General features: G+C 34.4%; 1 protein-coding gene across 2 annotated transcripts in view; it reads left to right on the top strand.

Moving 5' to 3' along the window:
- Window positions 1–23,152, top strand: part of YTHDC2 (YTH N6-methyladenosine RNA binding protein C2) — a 71,029-nt gene that overhangs the window by 30,732 nt on the left and 17,145 nt on the right. For both annotated transcript variants that reach the window (XM_082621907.1, XM_082621906.1), the window contains exons 13-25: window positions 3,356–3,534; window positions 3,787–3,883; window positions 3,962–4,049; window positions 4,136–4,216; window positions 6,136–6,218; window positions 12,152–12,257; window positions 13,700–13,819; window positions 14,131–14,403; window positions 16,895–17,021; window positions 18,083–18,288; window positions 18,643–18,838; window positions 20,875–20,981; window positions 22,344–22,636. In XM_082621907.1, coding sequence (XP_082478033.1) covers window positions 3,356–3,534; window positions 3,787–3,883; window positions 3,962–4,049; window positions 4,136–4,216; window positions 6,136–6,218; window positions 12,152–12,257; window positions 13,700–13,819; window positions 14,131–14,403; window positions 16,895–17,021; window positions 18,083–18,288; window positions 18,643–18,838; window positions 20,875–20,981; window positions 22,344–22,636 — 1,956 coding nt within the window. The remainder of the gene's footprint in view (window positions 1–3,355; window positions 3,535–3,786; window positions 3,884–3,961; window positions 4,050–4,135; window positions 4,217–6,135; window positions 6,219–12,151; window positions 12,258–13,699; window positions 13,820–14,130; window positions 14,404–16,894; window positions 17,022–18,082; window positions 18,289–18,642; window positions 18,839–20,874; window positions 20,982–22,343; window positions 22,637–23,152) is intronic.

Below are 23,152 nucleotides of genomic sequence, written 5' to 3'. Positions count from 1 at the left end.
TTAGAGAATGTGTCCTACAAAAATGAGGAAGTGAAGTAAAACAGAGAAGAACAGAGTAGATCCAGCACAGGAGATAGGTGAAAGAAATGCTTAGTATGTTGGTGTACAGGGCTGTTACTATGACAGCTGCCCAGTAGGCCTAGTCTCATTGAAACAGAAGATAGAGAGCTCCAGGAGGAAGTTCCCTCTGGGGTAAAAAGGATTACCTGATGGTTTTGATCATATTAAAAAGATTTTATGAATTTGTTGGACACTTTGGGAAGAATTAGTGCTAAGTACACAGAAAACTAAGCAAATAGAAATTAGACAGTAATTACTCAAGGAAAACCAAAAATTTACAGAAGAAAGGGAGTGTAATCATAGTTTACTATTTAGCTCAGGGGTAAATAATGTTTATGTAGCAAAGTAAAGCTGAATGCAGATTTAACGAAAATTGTATGGGTTTGTGTGTGTGGAAACTATATGGGGGTGGGGGTGGTGACCTCATTTTTCATTAACTGGAGATTCACAGATAATTACTAAATTGTTAAATCAATAAATAGCAGAAGATGCCTGTTGCTTAGAAATACGGCAATAAATACCAAAAGAAATGGCTAAAAGAATTGAAAAAGGTCCTAGGCAGTGTGACTAGGAGTGGAGAGGGGTTTTTGTTATAACTTCTATAAAACCGTTGTTTATTAACACTATGTACATGTATTACTTTGATTTAAAAAAAAGAGGCAATACTTTCAAAATCCTATGAAACTATTATAATTCTTCTTTTGGATAATTATTTTAGATAAATTTTGATATTTATATAGAGTTTAGGTTAGACATTTAAAGAAAAAATATATTTAAAAGAAATTTAAAGGAAATGTATTTTACAGTACATTGATAGCTTTTATCTCTTTTCAACCTATAAGACTGTCAAAAAAATAATAAGAGTATGAAGTTAAAATATATTAAAACATCTATTATTCAAGAACATATAAAATGTTTTATTTGACTTGGGTTTTTGTATTTAAGTCTATAGATGAAGTGTCAGATATTAGATGAAGTAAACATTTGAAATATGAAATTAGTTTTATCATTTTAATTTCATTAAATGATAATGTGGAGTCTCAAAGTCTTGGCAGATCCAAATGCTAATTCTGGTGTGGTGGGTTTTATTATCATTTCATTAATAGCACCAGAACTTGCAATCCTTTTAATGCTAACACTTCGAATGTTCCAGATATTGTTACGGTGTTTGGTGTAGCTCAATACGTACTACAGATTACCATGTAAAACAGTTATCTGGATAATATTTTAATTATCCTGGCTAAGTCAGCTTTCTTTTTATTCCACAGATCATGATGTTGTCAACTATAAATTTAAAATATTTAAATTAAATTTATTATGTTTGCTGGATTATTGATACTTGATATCTAAAGTTTATAGCATTAAACAAAGAACATAATACCTCCTTAATTTACCTGGTAAAAATAAGAAAACAAAAAACTTGGAATGTTTTAAATTGGATTTAAAAATTTTAAATACTACAATTATAATGTTGCAGAAGTTTCATATTTTTCCTATTGAAAGCAGTCTTTTTTTAAAACAAAATATTTATTTATTTATTTTTGGCTGCATTGGGTCTTTGTTGCTGCACATGGGCTTTCTCTAGTTGCGGCGAGCGGGGGCTATTCTTTGTTGCGATGCACGGGCTCCTCATCGCCGTGGCTTATCTTTGTTGCGGAGCACAGGCTATAGGCGTGTGGGCTTCAGTAGTTGTGGCTCGTGTGCTCAGTAGTTGTGGCTCATGGGCTCTAGAGCGCAGGCTCAGTAGTTGTGGCGCACAGGCTTAGTTGCTCTGTGGCATGTGGGATCTTCCCAGATCAGGGCTTGAACCCATGTCCCCTGCATTGGCAGGCGGATTCTTAACCACTGCACCACCAGGGAAGTCCCTGAAAGCAGTCTTATGTTATTTTTCTGCTAAGCTCTTTAAGAAAGATTGGGCTTTAACTGAACTTTCTAGAAATCATATTGATAATTACTAGTGATGGCAGTTTTATATTTTCACATACAGGATGAAGAAGCAAGGGGGTTATTTCAGTAATTTCTACTGATTTTGGCTTTCGGGAAATAGCATAATCAACCTGCTTTTAGTACAGGATAACTGAGTTAGTAGTCATTTTAAGCTGATACCTGTAGAGTGTTTTTGTTTTATATATGAACTATTCTCCAGAATATTGTTTATAATAATGAACAATTAGAAACAACCTATTAAGAAAATGTAAATGATGACCAAAAGTTTGTGTTTTTTTAAGTTTTATTGAGATAAAATTCACATACCATATAATTCACCTACTTAAGTGTATAATCCACTTAGTACGTATGTTCAAAGAGTTATGCAGTCATCACCACAGCCAATTCCGAGAACATTTTCATCACCCCAAAAACAAATCTATGCTCATTAGAGGTCACTTCTAGTTTCCCCCAACTTTAGCAGCCCTAGGCAACCACTCATCTACTTCCCATTTCTATAGATTTATCTGTTCTGGACATTTCATATAAATGGAATCATATAGTATGTGATCTTCTGTGGTTGGTTCTTTCATTTAGCATAGTGTTTTCAAGGTTTGTACATGTTGTAGCATCTTTTTAATGACTGAGTAATATTCCATTCTATGGATAGACCACAGTTTGTCTGTCCATTCATCAATTGATGAACATTTAGGTTGTTTACACTTTGGGGATGTTATGAATAGTACTGGTATAAACATTTGTATACAGATTTTTATGTGGACATATATTTTCATTTCTTCTTGTCTATATACCTAGGAGTCTAACTGCTGGGCCATATGGTAACACTATGTTTAACAGTTTCGAGGATCTGCCACATTGTTTTCCAAAGTGGTTGCACCATTTTACATTCCCACTAGCAGTGTATTAGGGTTCCAATTTCCAATATAGGAATATAGGTTTCCAATATTTCCACAATATTTCTTCACACCCTCTCTCACACTTATTATCTGTCTTTTTTATTATAGTCATCCTAGTGGGTGTGAAGTGGTATCTCATTGTGGTTTGAATTTCATTTCTCTCATGACTAATGATGTTGAATGTATTTTCATGTGCTTATTGGCTGTTTGTATATTTCCTTTGGAGAAATGTCTTCAGATAGAGTTTTTTTAAAAACACTTATTGCCAAATTTTACTTTGAATAATATACTTGAAGCCAAAATATGAATTACATTATAGTTAGAGTATTAATTGTCACTTACCCTCTTTAGAGTATATTGAAAATTTGAACATGGACATAATGGGAATCATTGGCCTTTAAGGGTTACTCTTTTTAATGAAATTTGACTTGGTCTGTGTTTTTCTTTTCTAGTGCTTCATTGGAATTTGGAAATTTAGATGAAAGTTCTTTGGTTCAAACAAACGGGAGTGATCTCAGTGCAGAAGACAGAGAGCTTCTGAAAGCTTATCACCATAGTTTTGATGATGAAAAAGTAGACTTGGATTTGATCATGCATCTTCTATACAATATCTGCCATAGTTGTGATTCTGGTAAATAAGTATTGTGTAAAAGAACTGAAGCAAAAATATATTCTTTGACTTAAATTTAGTATTTTGTGTGTGTACAAATTTTTATACAATTTTATTGATAATAATGCACAAATAATCTCGTGTCATCTTATAAGTATTCGAGTTTATCAGTACTTGAAAACACATGATGTAGTTCATTTTAGCTAGTTGTTTTGATTGATTCTGGTTTTACAAAGAGATTTAATGTTTAAAAAAAAGTCATTCTTCTTCAAGGTGCAATATTGATTTTCCTTCCTGGATATGATGAAATTGTTGGTCTGAGGGATCGCATCCTGTTTGATGACAAGCGGTTCGCTGACAATACTCATAGGTAAAAGCTAAAGCTTTATATTTATTGCATTAAATAACAGTTAGGTACCACAGTATATTTTCTCTTAATTGCCGACAGGTACCAAGTCTTTATGCTTCATTCAAATATGCAAACATCCGATCAAAAGAAGATATTAAAAAACCCACCTGCAGGTGTTCGAAAAATAGTAAGCTTCATAAAATCTTCTTTTTTCCATTTTATTAGTCATTGGTTTTGCTTTCATATTAACGATAACATAATATCCTATTGCAGATCCTTTCCACCAATATTGCTGAAACCAGCATCACAGTCAATGACGTTGTCTTTGTTATTGATTCTGGTAAAGTGAAAGAGGTATGTATGGATAAGTTGTATTTTTACCTAAATGACGAAGGTTAAGTTCCGTAACAATAAATGCTTTTATAAGCAGAATTCTTTTTTTTTTTTTTTTTTTTTTTGCGGTACGTGGGCCTCTCACTGTTGTGGCCTCTCCCGTTGTGGAGCACAGGCTCCAGATGCACAGGCTCAGTGGCCATGGCTCACGGACCCAGCCGCTCTGCGGTATGTGGGATCTTCCCGGACCGGGGCACGAACCCGTGTCCCCTGCGTCAGCACGCGTGCCCTCAATCACTGTGCCACCAGGGAAGCCCCAGAATTCATTTTAATGGTAAAATTTCTGTTTCTAAGATGAATTTAACGTAGTAAATGTTGGTTTCACTAAAGTAAATATTCTACCTTAAACAATTAAGTTTGTAGGATCTGTCTTGTTATTTTAACAAATTATACAAAAAATTTAGCCTCTGCTCACTAAATATTAGGAATAAAATAAAGGATTTGGCTAGTTACAGTGAAAATTTTGTCAGTGTGGGAATTTGATTACATATTTTGTATGTTTTCTTTCTACTCATGGGCATGGACTGTGTCCCTCTTGTTCATTGTTATATCTCCAGTTCTCCACATATAGTAGATATTCAAAAGATACTTAGTTCAAGAGAACCATGCTGATAGAAAACAAACATAAAACCAGGCTTCAGCACATGATGACTAGCAGTAAAATTGGTCCCATCACCTGCTTTCGTAAAAATAAATTTTGTTGGAATACTGCCATGTCTACTTTTTACCCATCATCTGTGGCTGCTTTCACACTCCAGTGGCAGATTTGAGTAGTTGCAACAGACCCACTCTGCAAAGGCTAAAATATTTACTGCCAACTCCTGATATAAATAAAAGGCAGCATTTATTTCCTTTTAGTGTTGGAATGCCCAGCAATTCTCAGCACCCTTAATTTTGGTCTATCCTTTCACTGAAATAATTGAAAGTGATAGAGGTAATTGATTTTTCAAGGAGAGCAATGCTATCCGTGTTGGGAAAGCAAATTATATCTGTTCTAGTGGATATAAATGATCATTTTTAATGTGAAAAAATTAATTACCTTTAGGTGTTATTTATCAAGTAAACTGTGATGGTAGTACCAAAAGTTATTTTATATACAAAATTGTTAAATGTAACATTTTATTAAAAACAAAATAAGCAGCATCTTTTCTAAAAATCCCATAATTAAACAATTATGAGAACACATTTGTATTTGCTCTATGTAGTTATTTTATGAAAAGGAAAGTGTAAGGTCACTGAAGGATTGATGTATATATTCTAGCAATGAATTCTTTTAAAATATTTTTCTACGTAAGTTTCTACTTTAGAAGTGAAAGTATGGGAGTAGTAATGGTTCTTTTTTACTTTCTCTTTTGTAACATTCTGGATAGGCTAACTGCATTAGTAGTTCAGCAGGAAGTAAAATGGAAGGGGTTAAAAATTATTCAGTTGTGAATAGGATTACTTTAGTGATTATTGTTATTCTTCCGATCAGCTTCCTGGAAAGCATTTCAGCAAACGTCTTTCCCTGGTCACTCCTATTACCCACAGTGACGTAAATCTGATAGAAAATGACCTCAAGGAATAGATCAGTTCTCTCCAATCTTGATGCCTTATGAGAACTGACTGCCATTATCCAAGTGTAGCAGAGAAAAACAGATAGCTTAGCAAGGCACAGAATGAGGACGTTTTACAGCTCTTCTAAGTTTAGTTTTCATTATTTTTCCTTAGAATGTTTGTGACCAGAAATCTGGATTTTTTTTTAATCAGTATCCTGTTCTAATTAATCAAAAGGGACTTTGAATTAAACTCGATGTGCTAAAATATATTCATAATGTTTTCTGCTATTTCTTCTTAAATACCTTTTATGTATTAACATGAAGGTGATTTAAATATTACAGAAATCCTTCGATGCACTGAATTTTGTTACAATGTTAAAAATGGTGTGGATTTCCAAAGCTAGTGCCATACAGCGAAAAGGCAGGTAATGTATATTTAATGGACATTGATTCAATTACCTATAAATTGGAAACATTTTCATATGTATTACATATTTAATGTATACTCTACTTTCTATAAAATGTTAAAACTTTCATGTTAGTCTTAATTTTTATATTATTTTTGCAAAGCAGACCATTTTAGTACTTATTTTAAAAGTTGAATTTAGGTGATGTTAAAAATAAAAATTTTTGTCTAGTATGATCTACACTCAGAAGACATAAGAAACTTAAAAAACAAAAATAAAAGCAGTATAAGATGTAGGACTCATTTCTGTACAATACAAAAAAAGCTCCATGAAAATCAATTAAATAAAGACCACTACATTAACCTCACATATACCACATATATCTCATATATACCTAAAGAAATGCAAATTAATGAGGTACTATTTTTTACTTATCAGATTGGCATCAGTGAAAATTTTTAACAGCACACACAACAAGAGTTTACAAAAGCATGGACCAATAATAGGCTTTCACAGTTTGCTGATGGGAGTGTATATTGATGTGACTTCTTCAGAGGCTGATTTGAAACTGTTTATCCAGATCTCCCCTTTAGCAGTGGATTCTTCTTCTCATAATTTATCCTGAGTGTACTTGTACTTGGGATGAATGTGTGCCAAGTATGTGGCACTCATAGTATGTGTGCCAAGATATATGTTTAAGAATGTTTTTTGCAGTATTATTTGTAGTAGTGAAAAGTCTAGGAACACTGTAGTATCCATAAATAGTGAAGTGATTAAGCAAATTATATTATTGTCACACAATGTCATACTAAGTAACTGTTAAAAGGAAATATGTAGATGTATGTGTTTTATATGGAATGAGTTTTCAGAAACTCATATTAATTGAAAAAAGTAAGGTATAAAACATGTATCTAGTATTTTCTTGTTCTAAAGATATCTATGCATGTGTATGTTTGCATGTATATTTAGACACACATATGTTGTGTGTGTCTAACAATGATTGTTGACTCTGAGAAGGAGGATTTGTGGGGCTCTTGGAGGAAGGAGACAATTTTTATTTTTGTATTTTTTGTATTTCGGTTATTTACTTTAGCACATACTTGCATTACTTTTTCATTTTTAAAAAGGCAAGATTAAAAAGAGTCATATTTTTCAGTAATTATTTGACTAATTTTTCTTGCATTTTAACTAACAAGAAAACATCACATACTGACTTTAAGAGTGCTGCCTACTGTAGATGGTGGATACATTGATTTCTGTACTTTATAACTTCATAGAATGCTCTTTGTTGTTGTTATTTGTTGTTGTTATTGTGTCAGTTGTCTTCTTATGACAAGTGTGTCTTGGCACATTGAGCTGGACTTACACCGTGTTAATAGTATATTATCAAGGATAAAAATCAGAAATTACAGAAATTTTCTTTGTCATCTTTTTCAACAGATGTTTTTTGCCAGCCTTCACTGTGCAAGTGTTAGGGGTGCAATGATGAATAAACTATGGTCTGATGGGTAAAGTTTGAGATGGGGAAATGTTGCAGTCCATCTTGGAATCCAGTAAATTAAGCAATTTTAATACTATGTGATCTGCACTGTAACTAGGTAATGCTTCTAGAGGAGTTAAGATAGAATCTGAGACAAATATGATTAAATAGGTATTTTGGGAAGCCATTTCTGGCAGAGGGAGAACATTCACAGAGGCCTAAAGGCAAGAGTGACAAAGAAAGTTGTTTGGATGGAGTTTAGTTTAGAGGAGAATAATGAAAAATGAGTGGAAAGAGGTAAGTTGCAGACTGGTCCTTTAGGACCATTTTGTATTTTCTCTCTCTTCTTTTTCTTCTTAATAACATGGTTATAGTATTCTTTCATCTTTTTTTTTTTTTTTTTTTTTTTTTCTTTTTGCTGTATGCGGGCCTCTCACTGTTGTGGCCTCTCCCGTTGCGGAGCACAGGCTCCGGATGCGCAGGCCCAGCGGCCATGGCTCACGGGCCCAGCCGCTCCGCGGCATATGGGATCCTCCCAGACCGGGGCACGAACCCGTATCCCCTGCATCGGCAGGCGGACTCTCAACCACTGCGCCACCAGGGAGGCCCTCTTTCATCTTTTTGAGGAATGAATAGGTAGAGACAAAAATGATGGTAGGAGGACCCCAGTAGCAGACTCTTTTCATTAATCCTGTCATTTACAATAAGGGAGAGATGAGAGTAGCCTGAATTATTATAGTGGTGGTTGAAATAAAGAGAAATATAGGCATACCTCCCCTTACTGCACTTCTCAGATACTGAATTTTTTACAAATTGAAGGTTTATGGCAATCTTGTGCACCCCGTGTTGAGCAAGTCTATCAGCACTATTTTTCCAACAGCGTTGCTCATTTCTTGTCTCTGTGTCACATTTTGGTAATTCTTGAAATATTTCAAACTTTTTCATTATTATTGTATTTGTTATGGTGATCTCTGATCAGTGGTCTTTGATGTTATTATTGTAATTGTTTTGGGGTACCATGAACTGTGCTCGTATAAGAAGGCAAACTTAATCCATAAATATTGTGTGTGTTCTGACTGCTCCACTGATCAGCTATTTCCCATCTCTCTCCTTCTTCTTGGGCTTCCCTATTCCCTGAGACACAATACTGAAATCAGGCCAATTAATAACCCTACAGTGGCACCTAAGCGTTCAAGTAAAAGGAAGAGTCGCACTTCTCTCACTTTAAATCAAAAGCTAGAAGTGAATAAGCTTAGTGAGGAGGGGATGTCAAAACGTAAGACAGGCTGAAAGCTAGGCCTGTTAGCACCAGTTAGCCAGGTTGTGAATGTGGAGGAAAAGTTCTTGAATGAAATAAAAAGTGCTACTCCATTGAACACATGAATGATAAGAAATTGAAACAGCCTTATTGCTGATGTGGAGAAAGTTTTAGTGGTCTGGATAGAATATCAGATCAGCCACAATGTTCTCTTAAGCCAAAACCTAAACCAGAGCAAGGTTCTAACTCTGTTCAATTCTGTGAAGGCTGAGAGAGGTGAGGAAGCTGCAGAAGAAAAGTTTGAAGCTAGCAGAGGCTGTTTCATGGGGTTTAAGGACAGAAGCCATCTTCATAACATAAAAGTGGAGGTGAAGCAGCAAGTGTTGATGTAGAAGCTGCAGCAAGTTATCCAGAAGATTTAGCTAAGATAGTGAGGGTGGCTACACTAAACAGATTTTCCTTGGAAAACAGCCATTTCTTGGAAGAAAATGCCACCTAGGACAGGCTGACTCTCTTGTTAGGGGCTAATGCAAGTGGTGACTTGAAGTTGAAGCCAATGCTCACTGACCATTTTAAAAGTCTTAAGGTCCTTAAGAATTATGTTAAATTTACTCTGCCTATGCTTTATAAATGGAACAACAAAGGCTGGATGACAGCCCATTTGTTTACAGCATGGTTTACTGACTATTTTAAGCCCACTTTTGAGAACTGCTGCTCAGAAAAAGTGACTCCTTTCAAAATACTACTGCTCATTGACAATGCACCTGGTCACCCAAGAACTCTAACTGAGATGTGCAACGAGATTAATATTGTTTTCTTGCCTGCTAACACAACATTGATTCTTCAGCCCATAGATCAAAGAGTAACTTCAGCTTTCAAGTCTTATTCGTTAAGAAATACATTTTGTAAGGTTATAATTGCCATAAATAGTGATTCCTTTGATGGATCTGGGCAAAGTAAATTGAAAACCTTCTAGAAAGGATTCACCACTCTAGATGCCATTAGGAACATTTGTGATTCATGGGGAGACGTCAAAATATCAGCATTAACAGGAGTTTGGAAGAAGTTGACTCCAACCCTCATGGATAACTTTGAAGGAGGAAGTAACTGCAAATGTGGTGGAAATAGCAGGAGAACTAGAATTAGAAGTAGAGCCTGAAGATGTGACTGAATTGCTGCAATCACATGATGAAACTTTAACAGATGAGGAGTTGCTTCTTATGGATTAGCAAAGAAAGCGGTTTCTTCAGATAGAATCTACTCCTGGTCGAGATGCTGTAAAGATTGTTGAAATGACAACAAAGGATTATATTACGTAAACTTAGTTGATAAAGCAGCAACAGGGTTTGAGAGAATTGACTCTGATTTTGAAAGAAGTTCTCTGGGTAAAATGCTATCCATTCAACAGCATGGCATGCTTCAGGGAAATAGTTTATGAAAGGAAGTGGCCGTTGATGTGGCAAACTTCATTATTGTCTTATTTTAACAAATTGCCACAGCCTCCAGCCTTCAGCTGATCAGTCAGCAGCCATCAACACTGAGGCATGACTCTCCACCAGCAAAGAGGCTATGACTTTGAAGTCTTGAATGATAGCTAGTGTTTTTTTTTGTTTGTTTGTTTGTTTTGCGGTACGCGGCCTCTCACTGTTGTGGCCTCTCCCGCTGCGGAGCATAGCCTCCGGACACGCAGGCTCAGCGGCCCTGGCTAACGGGTCCAGCCGCTCCACGGCATGTGGGATCTTCCTGGACCGGGGCATGAACCCGCGTCCCCTGCATCAGCAGGTGGACTCTCAACTACTGCGCCACAAGGGAAGCCCGGCTAGCGTTTTATAATAATAAAGTATTTTTTAAATTAAGGTATGCACGTTATTTATTTAGATGTAATGCTATCGCACGCTTAATGTACTACAGTATAGTGTAAACATAACTTTTCTGTGTACTAGGAAACCAAAACATTCTTGTGATTCACTTTATTGCAATGTTTGCTTTATTGCCATGGTCTGGAACCGAACCTGAAATATCTCTGAGGTATACCTGTAAGTAAGTAATTCAAGAGATATTCAGGAGAGTAATATTGGTGATTGTATTTCCAGGGGGTGGGGGGTAAGGAATAGAGTGGAATGAAGGATGTCTTACAGGTTTCTACAAAAATTTTGTGGATGGTGGTGCTATTGTCGGGGAAAATGTGAAGCGTGGTTATGTGGGGAGAATTAATTTTTGGTTGTGTTGTTTGAGTTGACTGTGGAAAATACAAGTGGAGCTAAGAGCCTTCTGAAATATAGGTCTAGAATTAGGATAAGGAGACCTAGATGGATGGAATTTGAAGTTAGGAGGATTATTAATATCACTTGGGAGAGAGCAGAATAAGGAGAGCAGAGGGCTAAGGTCTGACCTCAGAGGAACATCAACATTTAAGGACTGGGAAGGATAGAAGTCTTTCAGAGGAGGCTGGATAGGTGGGAAAGCTAATGGGTATGTAGTGAGGGAAATATTTGATGAAGGAAGGAATGGTCCAACAATGTCAGATTTTCTGACTTGTATCACACTGTGTTATAGTTAGGTTTGTCTCTTTGGATTATGAGCTTTGTGAGGCTACGTAGGGATATTTCTGTATCTCTGTCACTTGGCATATTCAGCCTTGCTATTAGCTGATACAGGGACTTTGGATGAAATTAAAAGTGACTGCTTTTCCTCAAGATGTATTTCTAGTGCTTTGCAGAAAATTATGCAAGTCTCTGTGATCCATGGGGTAAATGACACTCCCTTAGATTTGTGTAATGCATAACTTCCACAACTCTGTGTTTAGTGGGCCTAAACACAGTGCTTAGTATCAGCTCTGTAAAATTGATTAAATTTAAATTACCATATATTTATTCATGCCTTATTTTTTACTCACTTTTATTTTTGTGTGTGTATATATATGTATATATATATATATGTAGTATATAAATTTTTACCATTGTCTTAGAAGTATTACTTGTAGGTAATATTACTTGTCATTTATGAATCTCACTTTATAAATGAAATAATTGAGTCCCACAAATGTGAAGTACCTTTTCAAAGGTTAGGGGATCAGTATCAGAGTAGAGGTGCAGACTCAGATGTCCTGATACTGGTTCATTGTTCTGTCTCCTAAATCATATTGCTTTTACAGTTTCCTTATTATAGTCTTTATTCCTTGTTTGAGCCTTAATTTTGTGTTTCAATTTTAAGGGCAGGGCGATGCAGACCTGGAATTTGTTTCCGGCTGTTCAGTAGACTTCGATTCCAGAATATGTTGGAATTTCAGACTCCAGAACTTTTGAGAATGCCATTACAGGTGGAAATTTACTTAACTCTATCTAAAAGGCTATTTTTTTGTGGGTGAGAGAGGAGAGGGACCATTTCAACTTATACTGATTGGGCTTTTAAAAAATCAATTTATAAAATAAAATTATAAAATATATATTATGGAGGGTGGTTATATATAACTAATATTTTTTTCTGTATAAGAAAATTTAACTCAAAAACCTCCAAATTTAAAAGAATTACTTGAGTGCATTTGAATTTTAGTATGGTTTATAGATACATTGTTTTTTTAATGTAACATTCTAGGAGTCTGTCAACCACATGAGTGTTCACCTTTTAAATTCTCAATGAGAAGTAGAAAACAAATCATTTAAAGTACAAAAGATAATACCAAAATCTCAGTTTAAGATGCTGATCTTACCTTGGTAGTTTTGGAATTGAGTTCACTGAGATTTCCTGGCCTGTATGAATTGTTTTCCTTTTGGTTTTCTGACTTCATGGAACAGCCAAACACTATGTACTTTCTATGGAAAACTATCAGAAGTGCATTAATTTGATTCTCTGGTGTGCTGAGCTAGATGCTGGCTTCCAAACCTTAAAGAGACACTGGGTCATATTTTTGGCGTCCAGGTACCTGGATGACTTCCCACTTCTCCATGCCTGTGTGCCATTTTCTATTCTTCTTAGGATAAAATGCAAATTATCTCTCCTGCTTGTGTCTCCAGTTTTAATTTTTTAATTCTTGCCTTTCCTCTTCTCTCTGCTCATACCAGTAGTTCCAATTTCTGAAGCACATTTTATTTCCTTCTATCTTAGGGCCTTCATATGTGCTATCCCCTCTCCATTGAAACCGCCCCCTTATTCCTTTTCTGTTTAACTCCTAATTAATCTATACATCTTAATTGAAGTGTCATTTACTCAGAGAAATTGTCTTTGACTTCCCATGGCTGCCTCCTCCTACTCTTTCTTGAACTTGTGTTTACGTCTTTAGTTCCCTGTATCCTTCATAGCACTTATCCCAGTTGTAATTAAGTAGTTAATTATATAATTATTCTGTTTTTCACACACAGTGAAAATCCATGGGTGCAGTGTCTGCCTATCCTCTTCTTTTTCTCCAACTTGATACGTGGTGCCTGGCACCTAGCAAGCACTTAAATATTTGTTGAATGGATAAAAGATTCTAGAATGTAATATAAAGGGAAAAAAAAGATTTTTGGACAGTGACTGTTATTGTTATATATATGAACTGTGTGAGGAGACATTGCCCGCAGTTGATGGAGGATGGTTATTAAGATTCTCGCTCTAAAGTATGAGCCCATCTTTCATAGAAGGACATTGTTCCCTCTGCTGTTCATTTTAATCAGAGACTCTGCTAGTCTGTGTTGGGAAACTATAGTTCCCAGGATTTTTAAAAAAATAAATATCAATTATAAGAGTCAGTATTTCAAAATTATTTGCTGTTCTTATTTACAGGAACTTTGTTTACATACCAAGCTCTTAGCCCCAGTTAATTGTCCTATTGCTGATTTCCTTATGAAAGCTCCTGAACCTCCACCAGCTTTAATTGTAAGAAATGCTGTGCACATGCTTAAGGTTGGTTCTTAATAGTTTCATTTTACCTGAAATTTAAACCAATTGAGAATATGTCTTAACTAATTTTGTTCCTAAAAAAATTATCTTCATATTATGTATTTTGAATAATAAATACTCTCGTGGTAATTATAGTAACACAGTAGGTATAGTTCATTTTTACATAATATATTTGAAGCAAAATATATTTTTTATGAGGTACAGTAGCAAAAGAAAATTTATGTTCTTGTATCTTACTTATGGATTTTTAAGTATGTGGTTTGATTAAACAGTTTTTGGTCATGTCAAGTTCTATTTTATATCCTTTTATTTAGACAATAGATGCAATGAATGCTTGGGAAGATCTCACTGAACTTGGATATCATTTGGCTGACTTGCCAGTAGAACCACATCTTGGTAAAATGGTCCTGTGTGCTGTGGTGTTAAAGTGTCTGGACCCCATCCTTACAATTGCCTGCATACTAGCCTATCGAGATCCTTTTGTCCTGCCAATGCAGGCCTCTCAAAAACGTGCAGCTATGCTTTGTAGGAAACGTTTCACTGCAGGGACTTTCAGTGACCACATGGCACTTCTCAGAGCATTCCAGGTACTATTATTGTCATTTTATTTTTGAAGTGGTGTTGGTTAAACACATTTCTAGGGTAAGTGTAACAAATTAAAAAATAGATATGATTCTGTTAATTTTGTTTCATTATAAAGTCATATTTTATTAATTGCTCAGAAAAATACCTCCCTAAACTGTTAATATGTTAAAATTATCATGTTTTTCTCTACTTTTTTCTTTCATTTTCTCAGTTTTCTCCTTGTAGAACTATGTATATATTTATTTTTATTTATACTTATATGTATATTTCTTTTTTATAAACCCAAATTCCTTATCTTTAATCATATCTTGTTTAGGAATGCTCTAAAATTTTAGTTAAGAAACATTGTATATTATTCAAAGTATATAGAACAAAACTTAGAAGAAAATTATCTTGAATTTAATATCCATTTATTGATTTTTTACAGTGCATTCCTTTCTTGTGTGCTCAAGGCACTATGTTAAGAATTTAATTTTATAAAGCAAAATCCAAGAATCACTTAAAAATCTTAAGATAATAATAGTGAGAAATTGAGGAAAGTGATAAATGGGAAAGAAAAGATAAGGATAGTGAGCCTGAGTAAAGGAAATGATATATAATTTAGAAATTCAGCTATGTGGGGGAAGAATATGTTATTTCTTGAAAAGGTAGACATGTTATTTATCCTTCAGTTCTCTTGAATGTAGGCTGTATCTGTACATTAAAAAATTGTGTTTTTGCAGAAAGTACTCTTTTCCAGACATACAGGATTTTTCCAATACATACAATTAAAAAAATAATTGTAAGGTCTTTTGTGGGCATTATTGAATAGTGGTTGATGCATTGCTATTAATTTGGTCTATTAGATACCATATATTATAGTAGATCAGTTGAGTGATTATAACTGGGGGGAGATTTGGAGTAGAATTCCTATCTATTCTTTGTTTTTTCCCCAGCTCCTTCAAAAACAAGAGAGGGTAAATTACTGCTTTTGTCTTTCAGTTATATTCCAAAGCAAGAGAACTCATTTTCAAAGAGAGCTCCATTATACTACATATAGGTGATTTCTAGGAATCCCACTTTCCATTCTCAAACAGATTAGGAGGGTGATATAAATATTATTTTTAGAGGCCTGGAGTGGCAGGTTTCTTAGATATAAATGGTATTATGACAGCTTAATTGAAAATCTCCCATACTTCAGTGGAGGAAAGTTAGCAGGCACATTTGTAAAGGTAAATATTTTTACATAGCTAGGTATTTAGGTTGCCTGATACTTTGTTCTCATTGGGATTTTATAAACTCAATGGCTTTCATAACATTTGAGTATAAATTTAAAATGATAAGTTCTATTTGGTCATAAAGTCTTAGATTTTATTTTAAAATTATTCTAAAAAATTAGATGTTATTGACATATAACATTATATTAGTTATAGGTGTACAACCTAATGACAGTATTTATATATATTGTGAAATGATCACCACAATAAGTCTAGTTAACATCTATCACCGCACATAGTTAAAACATTTTTTCTTGTGATGAGAACTTTTAAGGTCTACTCTCTAGTCTGTTAACTAGAGTTGTGATGATTTCACAATACAAATCATTATGTTATGCACCTAAAACTAATGTTATATGTCAGTTATGTCTCAATAAAAATATTTATTAAAAAAATTACTCTCAGGGACTTCCCTGGCTATCCAGTGGTTAAGACTTCACGCTTCCAGTGTAGGGGGTGCAGGTGCAATCCCTCATTGGAGAACTAAGATCCTACATGCCGCTCGGTGGAGCCCCCCCAAAAAAAATTTCTCTCAAATGAACTTTTTACAAAACAGAAATAGAGTCACAGATGTAGGAAAAAAACTTATGGTTACCAAGGGGGAAAGAGGGAGGGGAGGGATAAATTGGGAGATTGGGATTGACATATACACACTACTATATATAAAATAGATAACTAATAAGAACCTACTGTATAACACAGGGAACTCTACTCAGTACTCTGTAATGACCTATAGGGGAAAAGAATCTAAAAAAGTGGATATGTGTATATGTATAAGTGATTCACTTTGCTCTGCAGCAGTAACTAACACAACATTGTAAATCAACTGTACTCCAATAAAAATTCATTACAAAAATAAATGTTGATGTTGAAAAATGAAAAAAAATTACTCTCTTAGCAACTTTCCAGTATACAGTACAGTGTTATTAACTATAGTCACCATGCTATATATTACGTCCCTAGGACTTATTTATTTTTATAGCTCAAAGTTTGTACCTTTTGATCCCCTTCACTTATTTCATCCACTCTCCTCACTCCTCTAAGCCCCCGCCTCTTGCAACCATTAATCTGTTCTTTGTATCTATGCGTTTGTTTTTGTTTTTCATAGTCTTAGACTTTATAAAGTAATTAGAAAAAGGAGAATTGACCTTGAGTGGTTATTGTAGTGATTTTCAGTTACTTTGCTTCCTAAGAAATGAGTAGAAATGTGTCTTGTTATGTAATTATATTTTTATAGGCATGGCAGAAGGCTCGAAGTGATGGGTGGGAGCGAGCCTTTTGTGAAAAGAATTTTCTTTCACAAGCTACTATGGAAATAATCATAGGCATGAGAACTCAGTTGCTTGGTCAACTTAGAGCATCAGGTAAAGTTTTCCTCCAAAGAACCTATTTAAACTACTGAGAGTTGCCTGTACCTTATAGTATTTCTAGTGTTAACTAATACCATCTTATATTATTTTTATGACATTATCATGTTGTATATCTTATGTTCATGAACTGCTTTGTAGACTTCTGCATGACCTCAACTTTTGTTTGTTGATTAAAAAAATGATATTGTAGAAGCTATAGTTGAGAAATATATGAATACTTTTTGATACTGTTGGCAATGATCAATTTATAATATATTTGTTGGCAAAAATCAATTTAGAGATTGTACTTGTTATATTTTATCACTATTAATAAATATTTAGCTCTATGAAAGAGAAATTACAAAAATTTATATAGATTTATATGAAAGCTGGCCTTTATATTTTTGGAACATAAAACAACTAGTAATCACTTGAAGGCACTTGATTTTTTTTTTAAAGAGAATGTCAGTTTTGCTATTTCGTTTTAGAATTGCTCCTTTGAATTTCTTTTTGATTGGCATAGTACATTGAGGAAACAGAAGAAAAGTACCTGAGCCTGGATTTATGGAATAGCTGAAGTGCCAGAGTAATATAAGGAATGAACCAGAGGATTTAGAGTTGTCTCAAATATGGGGAAATATGAAGGACTTTTGAAATTCAAGCAAGAATATATTTACTTGACTTCACTTCCAGGATTAGTTTCTGTCCCAACCAAGATGTTATTAATACCATTCAGCAGAATAGTTTAGGTTTTCAGCTATGATTTTAGTATGTTTCTGATAGCAGCTTATGAAGAACTTTATTGCAAGAATATGTATTTGTTTTTGAAGTCCCTAACTCCTCAATGAATCTTCTGCTTACTTTAGCCTAAGCAAACTTAAACTTTCTTAGAACATTGACTCTATATTTTAAACTTTTCAGAGGAGATTTTATGAATTATTGTGACATTTGAATCATTATTGAATTGAATCATTATTTGAATTGTATGGATTATACAATTTTTTGTTAAAAACCCAAATTTAAAAGTATATTTTGTGCAATAGAAAAAGTTGGTGTGATTTGTTTCCTCTTTCTAGGTTTTGTGAGAGCACGAGGTGGTGGTGACATTCGAGATGTTAACACAAATTCTGAGAACTGGGCTGTCGTTAAAGCTGCATTGGTTGCAGGCATGTATCCTCATTTAGTCCATGTGGACAGAGAGAATGTAGTATTGACAGGGCCAAAGGAGAAAAAAGTACGGTTTCATCCCACTTCAGTTCTCAGTCAGCCTCAATATAAAAAGGTAAAACTTTTTGAATGCTCTTAGGCCTTGAGGTAAAACTAATCTAATTTAGATAGTTGAAGATAAATAAAAAAATGCTCCCAATGCCAACCTGCTTTAAGAAATTAATTAGTTATGTATGTATAATTCAACATTGGAACAATATTTTGGTTGAGTCTTAAAGTTGGAAGAGGTAATGTGGTAAGTATTGAGGACTTCTGTACAAACTACATGACCAATGACTTGCTTTAATTTTTGTTTGGGTACTAATATACAACATCTATTTCGCTGAGGAACTTCGTACATTTAAAAAGTATTACCAGTAAATTAAGTGATAAATTTACTTAACAGTTTTAAAATTTATTTTCCTAATAGATTCCTCCAGCTAATGGTCAAGCTGCAGCAATTCAGGCACTGCCCACAGATTGGCTTATTTATGATGAAATGACCAGAGCTCATAGAATAGCTAATATTAGATGTTGTTCAGCAGTGACACCTGTCACTGTATTGATATTTTGTGGACCAGCTAGGTTGGCAAGTAATGCTCTTCAAGAACCTTCATCTTTTCGAGGTAAATATATTATTGAAGGAAATACAAATCTATTTTGAAATAAAATTTTTTCTTCTTACTAAACCAAACAAATTTGGAAATTATAAAAATTTATGTGGTAGTAGCTCCCTTTTGATGTATTAAGACTAATTAAAAATTACTAAAGTGTACCACTGTTCTTGAAATTGATTTCTAAGGTAACTTGATATTCATTTGTGCATTTTTGATTAATCTTGTTGATAGTCTGTTTTTTTCTTCCACTTGAATTTAAATGATAGTTTAACATAAAAAACACGTAATTGTTTAACTACCAAATATAAAATAGATAGCTAGTGGGAAGCAGCCCCGTAGCACAGGGAGATCAGCTCCTTGCTTTGTGACCACCTACAGGAGTGGATAGGAAGGGCGGGAGGGAGATGCAAGAGGGAGGGAATATGGGTATATATGTATATGTATAGCTGATTCACTCTGTTATACAGCAGAAACTAACACAACAATGTAAAGCAATTATACTCCAATAAGGATGTTAAAAAGAAAACAAAAAGTAATTGTTTAAAGGAAATATTACCCATTTTCCCACTACCCTTATGCAAACATTTTTTAATATTATACATTTTTTTCTGTACATTTACATATTTTAGGTTATTTTACCCATACTGTTTATATTCTGCTATTTTCATTTCACAAAATATAAAAAACATTTTTAATATTTCATATTAATGGCTGGAAAATATTCTATCACATTATAGTGACATAATGCATTTGAAATGTTCCTTTATAGTCAGACATCTAGATTGTTTCCAATTTTTTGCTATTTGGTGATTCAGCAAATATTTATTGGGCAACTATTACATGTCAGTTATTGTGCTAGGCATTGAGGATATAACAGAAAACAAGATATACAAAGTATTTCTGTCTTCAGGAGTTTACCTGGTAGTGGGTGTTGACATATAGCAAAAAAGTAAATAACATGCATGGTACTTTGAAAAAAATGAAGAGGGTCTCCTTAGGAGTGACCTGCTTTAGAAAGGGACCTTAGACAAGTTTCTCTGAGGAGATGAGATTTAAGCTGAGCTCTAACGTATGAGAAGAAATCAGTCATGTGAAGATGCAGAAATATGCTCTAGGTAGGAGAAGATGGCGAGGACCAAGATTCTGCACTAGGAAATGATACAGGAACAGACAGAAAGGTTGTATGATTGGGACCACAGTGATCAAGGTGAGAGTGGGATGATCTAAGGTTGAAAGAAAGGCATGGATTTGTAAGGGAAATGCAAGGGAAACCATTGGAGTGTTTTAAGAAAGGAGTAACATGGTGTGATTTATGTAAAAAAAATCATTTTGGCTGTGAGAATGGATTGCTTGAAGGAGCAAGAACGGAAGAGAAGAGGCAAGTAGGAGGCTTTTGCAGTGGTCTTATGATAGATAATGATGACTTAGAACTACAGTGGTGGCATCTGGTATGAAAAGAAGTAGATTTGAAATTATTTTGGATGTACTAGTAACGGCTGGATTGAATGTGTGTGGTGAGTGAAAGGGAGGAATCATTAATTCTTGGGTTTTTGGCTGTGGTAGCTAGTTGAATAATTGTTGCCACTTATTTGAGATTCAGAAAACTGGGAGGAGCAGGTTGTGTAGGGGAGAAGTCAGGGGTCCTCTTAGACATGTTAAATTTGAGATGGCTAAGGAATCCTAAGTAAGATTTTTTCTTTTGGAGTCAGTGGATTTATTCTCCATATCTGGGGCTCAGGGAAAAAGTTTGGACTAGCAATACAAATTTGGAAATCATCAGCTTGTAAATGATATTAAAAAAAAGAGGGTTCTTGACAAAATTTGAAAATTTCTGATATTTAGAATTTGAGTAGAGAAATAAACAATGGCCAAATACTGAGTTTTAATTTGTGACCTGTTGTGTTTGGAGAACTCCCCACACAAATTGTTAGTATATCAGGAGGATTTGTGTAAATGTAGAGTATCTATATTGACTTACTTTTTTGTCTGTGATATAAGATAGTAAAAGTGAATTTTTTTTTCCTTTCAATATGTGTGAACATCAGATGGTATTCCTAATGACAGTAGTGATAGTGAAATGGAAGACAGAACTACTGCTAATTTGGCAGCTTTAAAACTTGATGAGTGGCTCAGTTTCATACTAGAGCCAGAGGTAAGTTGCTTTTTAGTAGTGTGATAGATTTCTTTTATTCAGTTGTATGAATTGATACACAGTGCGATGAAAATTATATCTTTAAAATTGAGCCCTTAGTATGAGAGAATACAGCTTGTTTTTCAGTTTTCATACATTCTCTGCCATGTTGGGGTTTATTCTCTAGAGGATTTGAGAAATCTAGGTGTGGCTCAGTATTTGAGCATGGTAATATTTGAATATTTTTGTGTATATAAGAAAATATTGAGTATTGGGTACACAAGAAATCCTTTTATTTTAACTCTGTTTATAAGGGAAAGATGTGAGTTCATCCTGTTTTCTCTTTTCATATTTCTCTGGAGTAGGAAAGATGAATGTTTTTTTTCAAATTAAAATTTTTCTTGATAAAGCCTTCCCTTAATTCCATCTTTACTTTTAAAGATCATTCTGTATCCTTTTTTGGGACAATATCAACTGTTAAAAGTCAATACTGGCTAGGTTTACTTTTTTGCCATACATTCATTTATCACTTCAACCTACTGCAGTCTCATTTCCATTCCCATCGATCTTTTACTTCACTTCACTGTGCTTGCCAAGGTCAATATTGTCTCCTCCAGGTTGTCAAAGCCAGCCTGCTGTCCTTGATAAATTTGACCTTTCTCTCATGTTTAGCTATTGTCCATACCTTTCTTTTTATTGATTCTGCCCTTCCCCATTTTTCTTCCTCACCCCTGTCCCAACTTCTTTGTCACTAGTTTCTATGACATTACTCTTTCCTGATTCTTCTATCTAGAGAGGTCATTCCTTCTTAGGTTCTTTCACTAACTCTTCTGTATGTGTTTGTGCCTTAAATGTTAGATGTTCTCTAGTAGTCTGTTCTTTACTCTATTCTTCTGTCTCTGCACAATCTCTAAGGACCTTACCTCTAAGTGTAGATTTAGTAACCATTTATCCATTGATAACTTCCAGGTACATCTTATCTGTATCTCTAGCTTAGGCTTTTCTCTGGACCTATGAATTCAGCTGCCTTATGAACATCATCATTTGGCAGTAAAATGAAGTATGAATGGAACTAAATGTATTTTTCTTTATTTACCCTGCTGTTACTTTTCCAGTATTAATCACACTCTACCACACATTGTTTACTTTCTCTCTCATTGGACTGTTTCATTTGATTTTGGGTCTCTAGTGCCTCAAAATGGTAAATAAGAAATTTTATTTCTTTCATGCAGCAAAAAGACTGAAATTGATAGTAAATGATATGAGATGTAAAACGTGTTCTTTGGAAACAGTTTCAGACCTTAACTAATAAACAAATAGTTGTCTTGCAAGTGTGATATTTTGCTTGTATCTGTTTGAACTGAAGAAACCATTTTATTATAGGCAGCCAGTTTATTGCTGCAGCTTAGACAGAAGTGGCATAGCTTATTTTTACGCCGAATGAGAGCTCCATCCAAACCTTGGTCCCAAGTTGATGAAGCTACCATAAGAACAATTATAGCTGTTTTAAGCACTGAAGAACAGTCTGCAGGTTTACATCAACCATCTGGGATTGGCCAAAGGCCAAGGCCTATGTCTTCAGAAGAACTTCCTTTGGCATCATCTTGGAGGTCAAATAATAGCAGGAAAATTTCAGCAGATACTGAATTTTCTGATGAGTCTACTACTGCAGAAAGGTAAATTCATAACATTTTATCAAAATGAGATATTTTCTCTAGGAAAATAGTTATTTATCATAGAATCACGTGCTTTTATAATATTTAAAAATTACTTTCTTATAATCTAAGATACACAAAAAGGTCGCAATAAAATGGGAAGAGTTACTTTCAAAAGATAATTCTTTCAAGTGTTAGATAATATTAAGGATTTCAAGCTCCTGGGGTCTTGAGTTATTTAACAAGGAAATTTTTTGTCAGGAAGAGCTTAAAACATTTAATTTCCAGAATTTACAAATTTAGGACCTGAGAAAAAGATAGCAACATTTTTTATTATGTATTTTAGTTGATATATGTCAAGCCATATCTTTCCTAGATACCTCACAACGAGAAGTGTTGGCTGTGGCCATTTAGAAGAACAGCCTCCCCACAAGCCTTACCTAGATATTAATAACACTGACTAGTATTCCTACAGAAAAATACTTTATTCATTCATTCATACAGGGACACATTGAATGCCTGTTGTTCTTAGTGTGA

Source organism: Mesoplodon mirus (genome assembly GCF_964341445.2).
Source record: "Mesoplodon mirus genome assembly, chromosome: 5".
Lineage (NCBI taxonomy): Eukaryota > Metazoa > Chordata > Mammalia > Artiodactyla > Ziphiidae > Mesoplodon > Mesoplodon mirus.
Note: the sequence above shows the minus strand (reverse complement) of the source record. Positions and strands in the feature narration are given on the sequence as shown.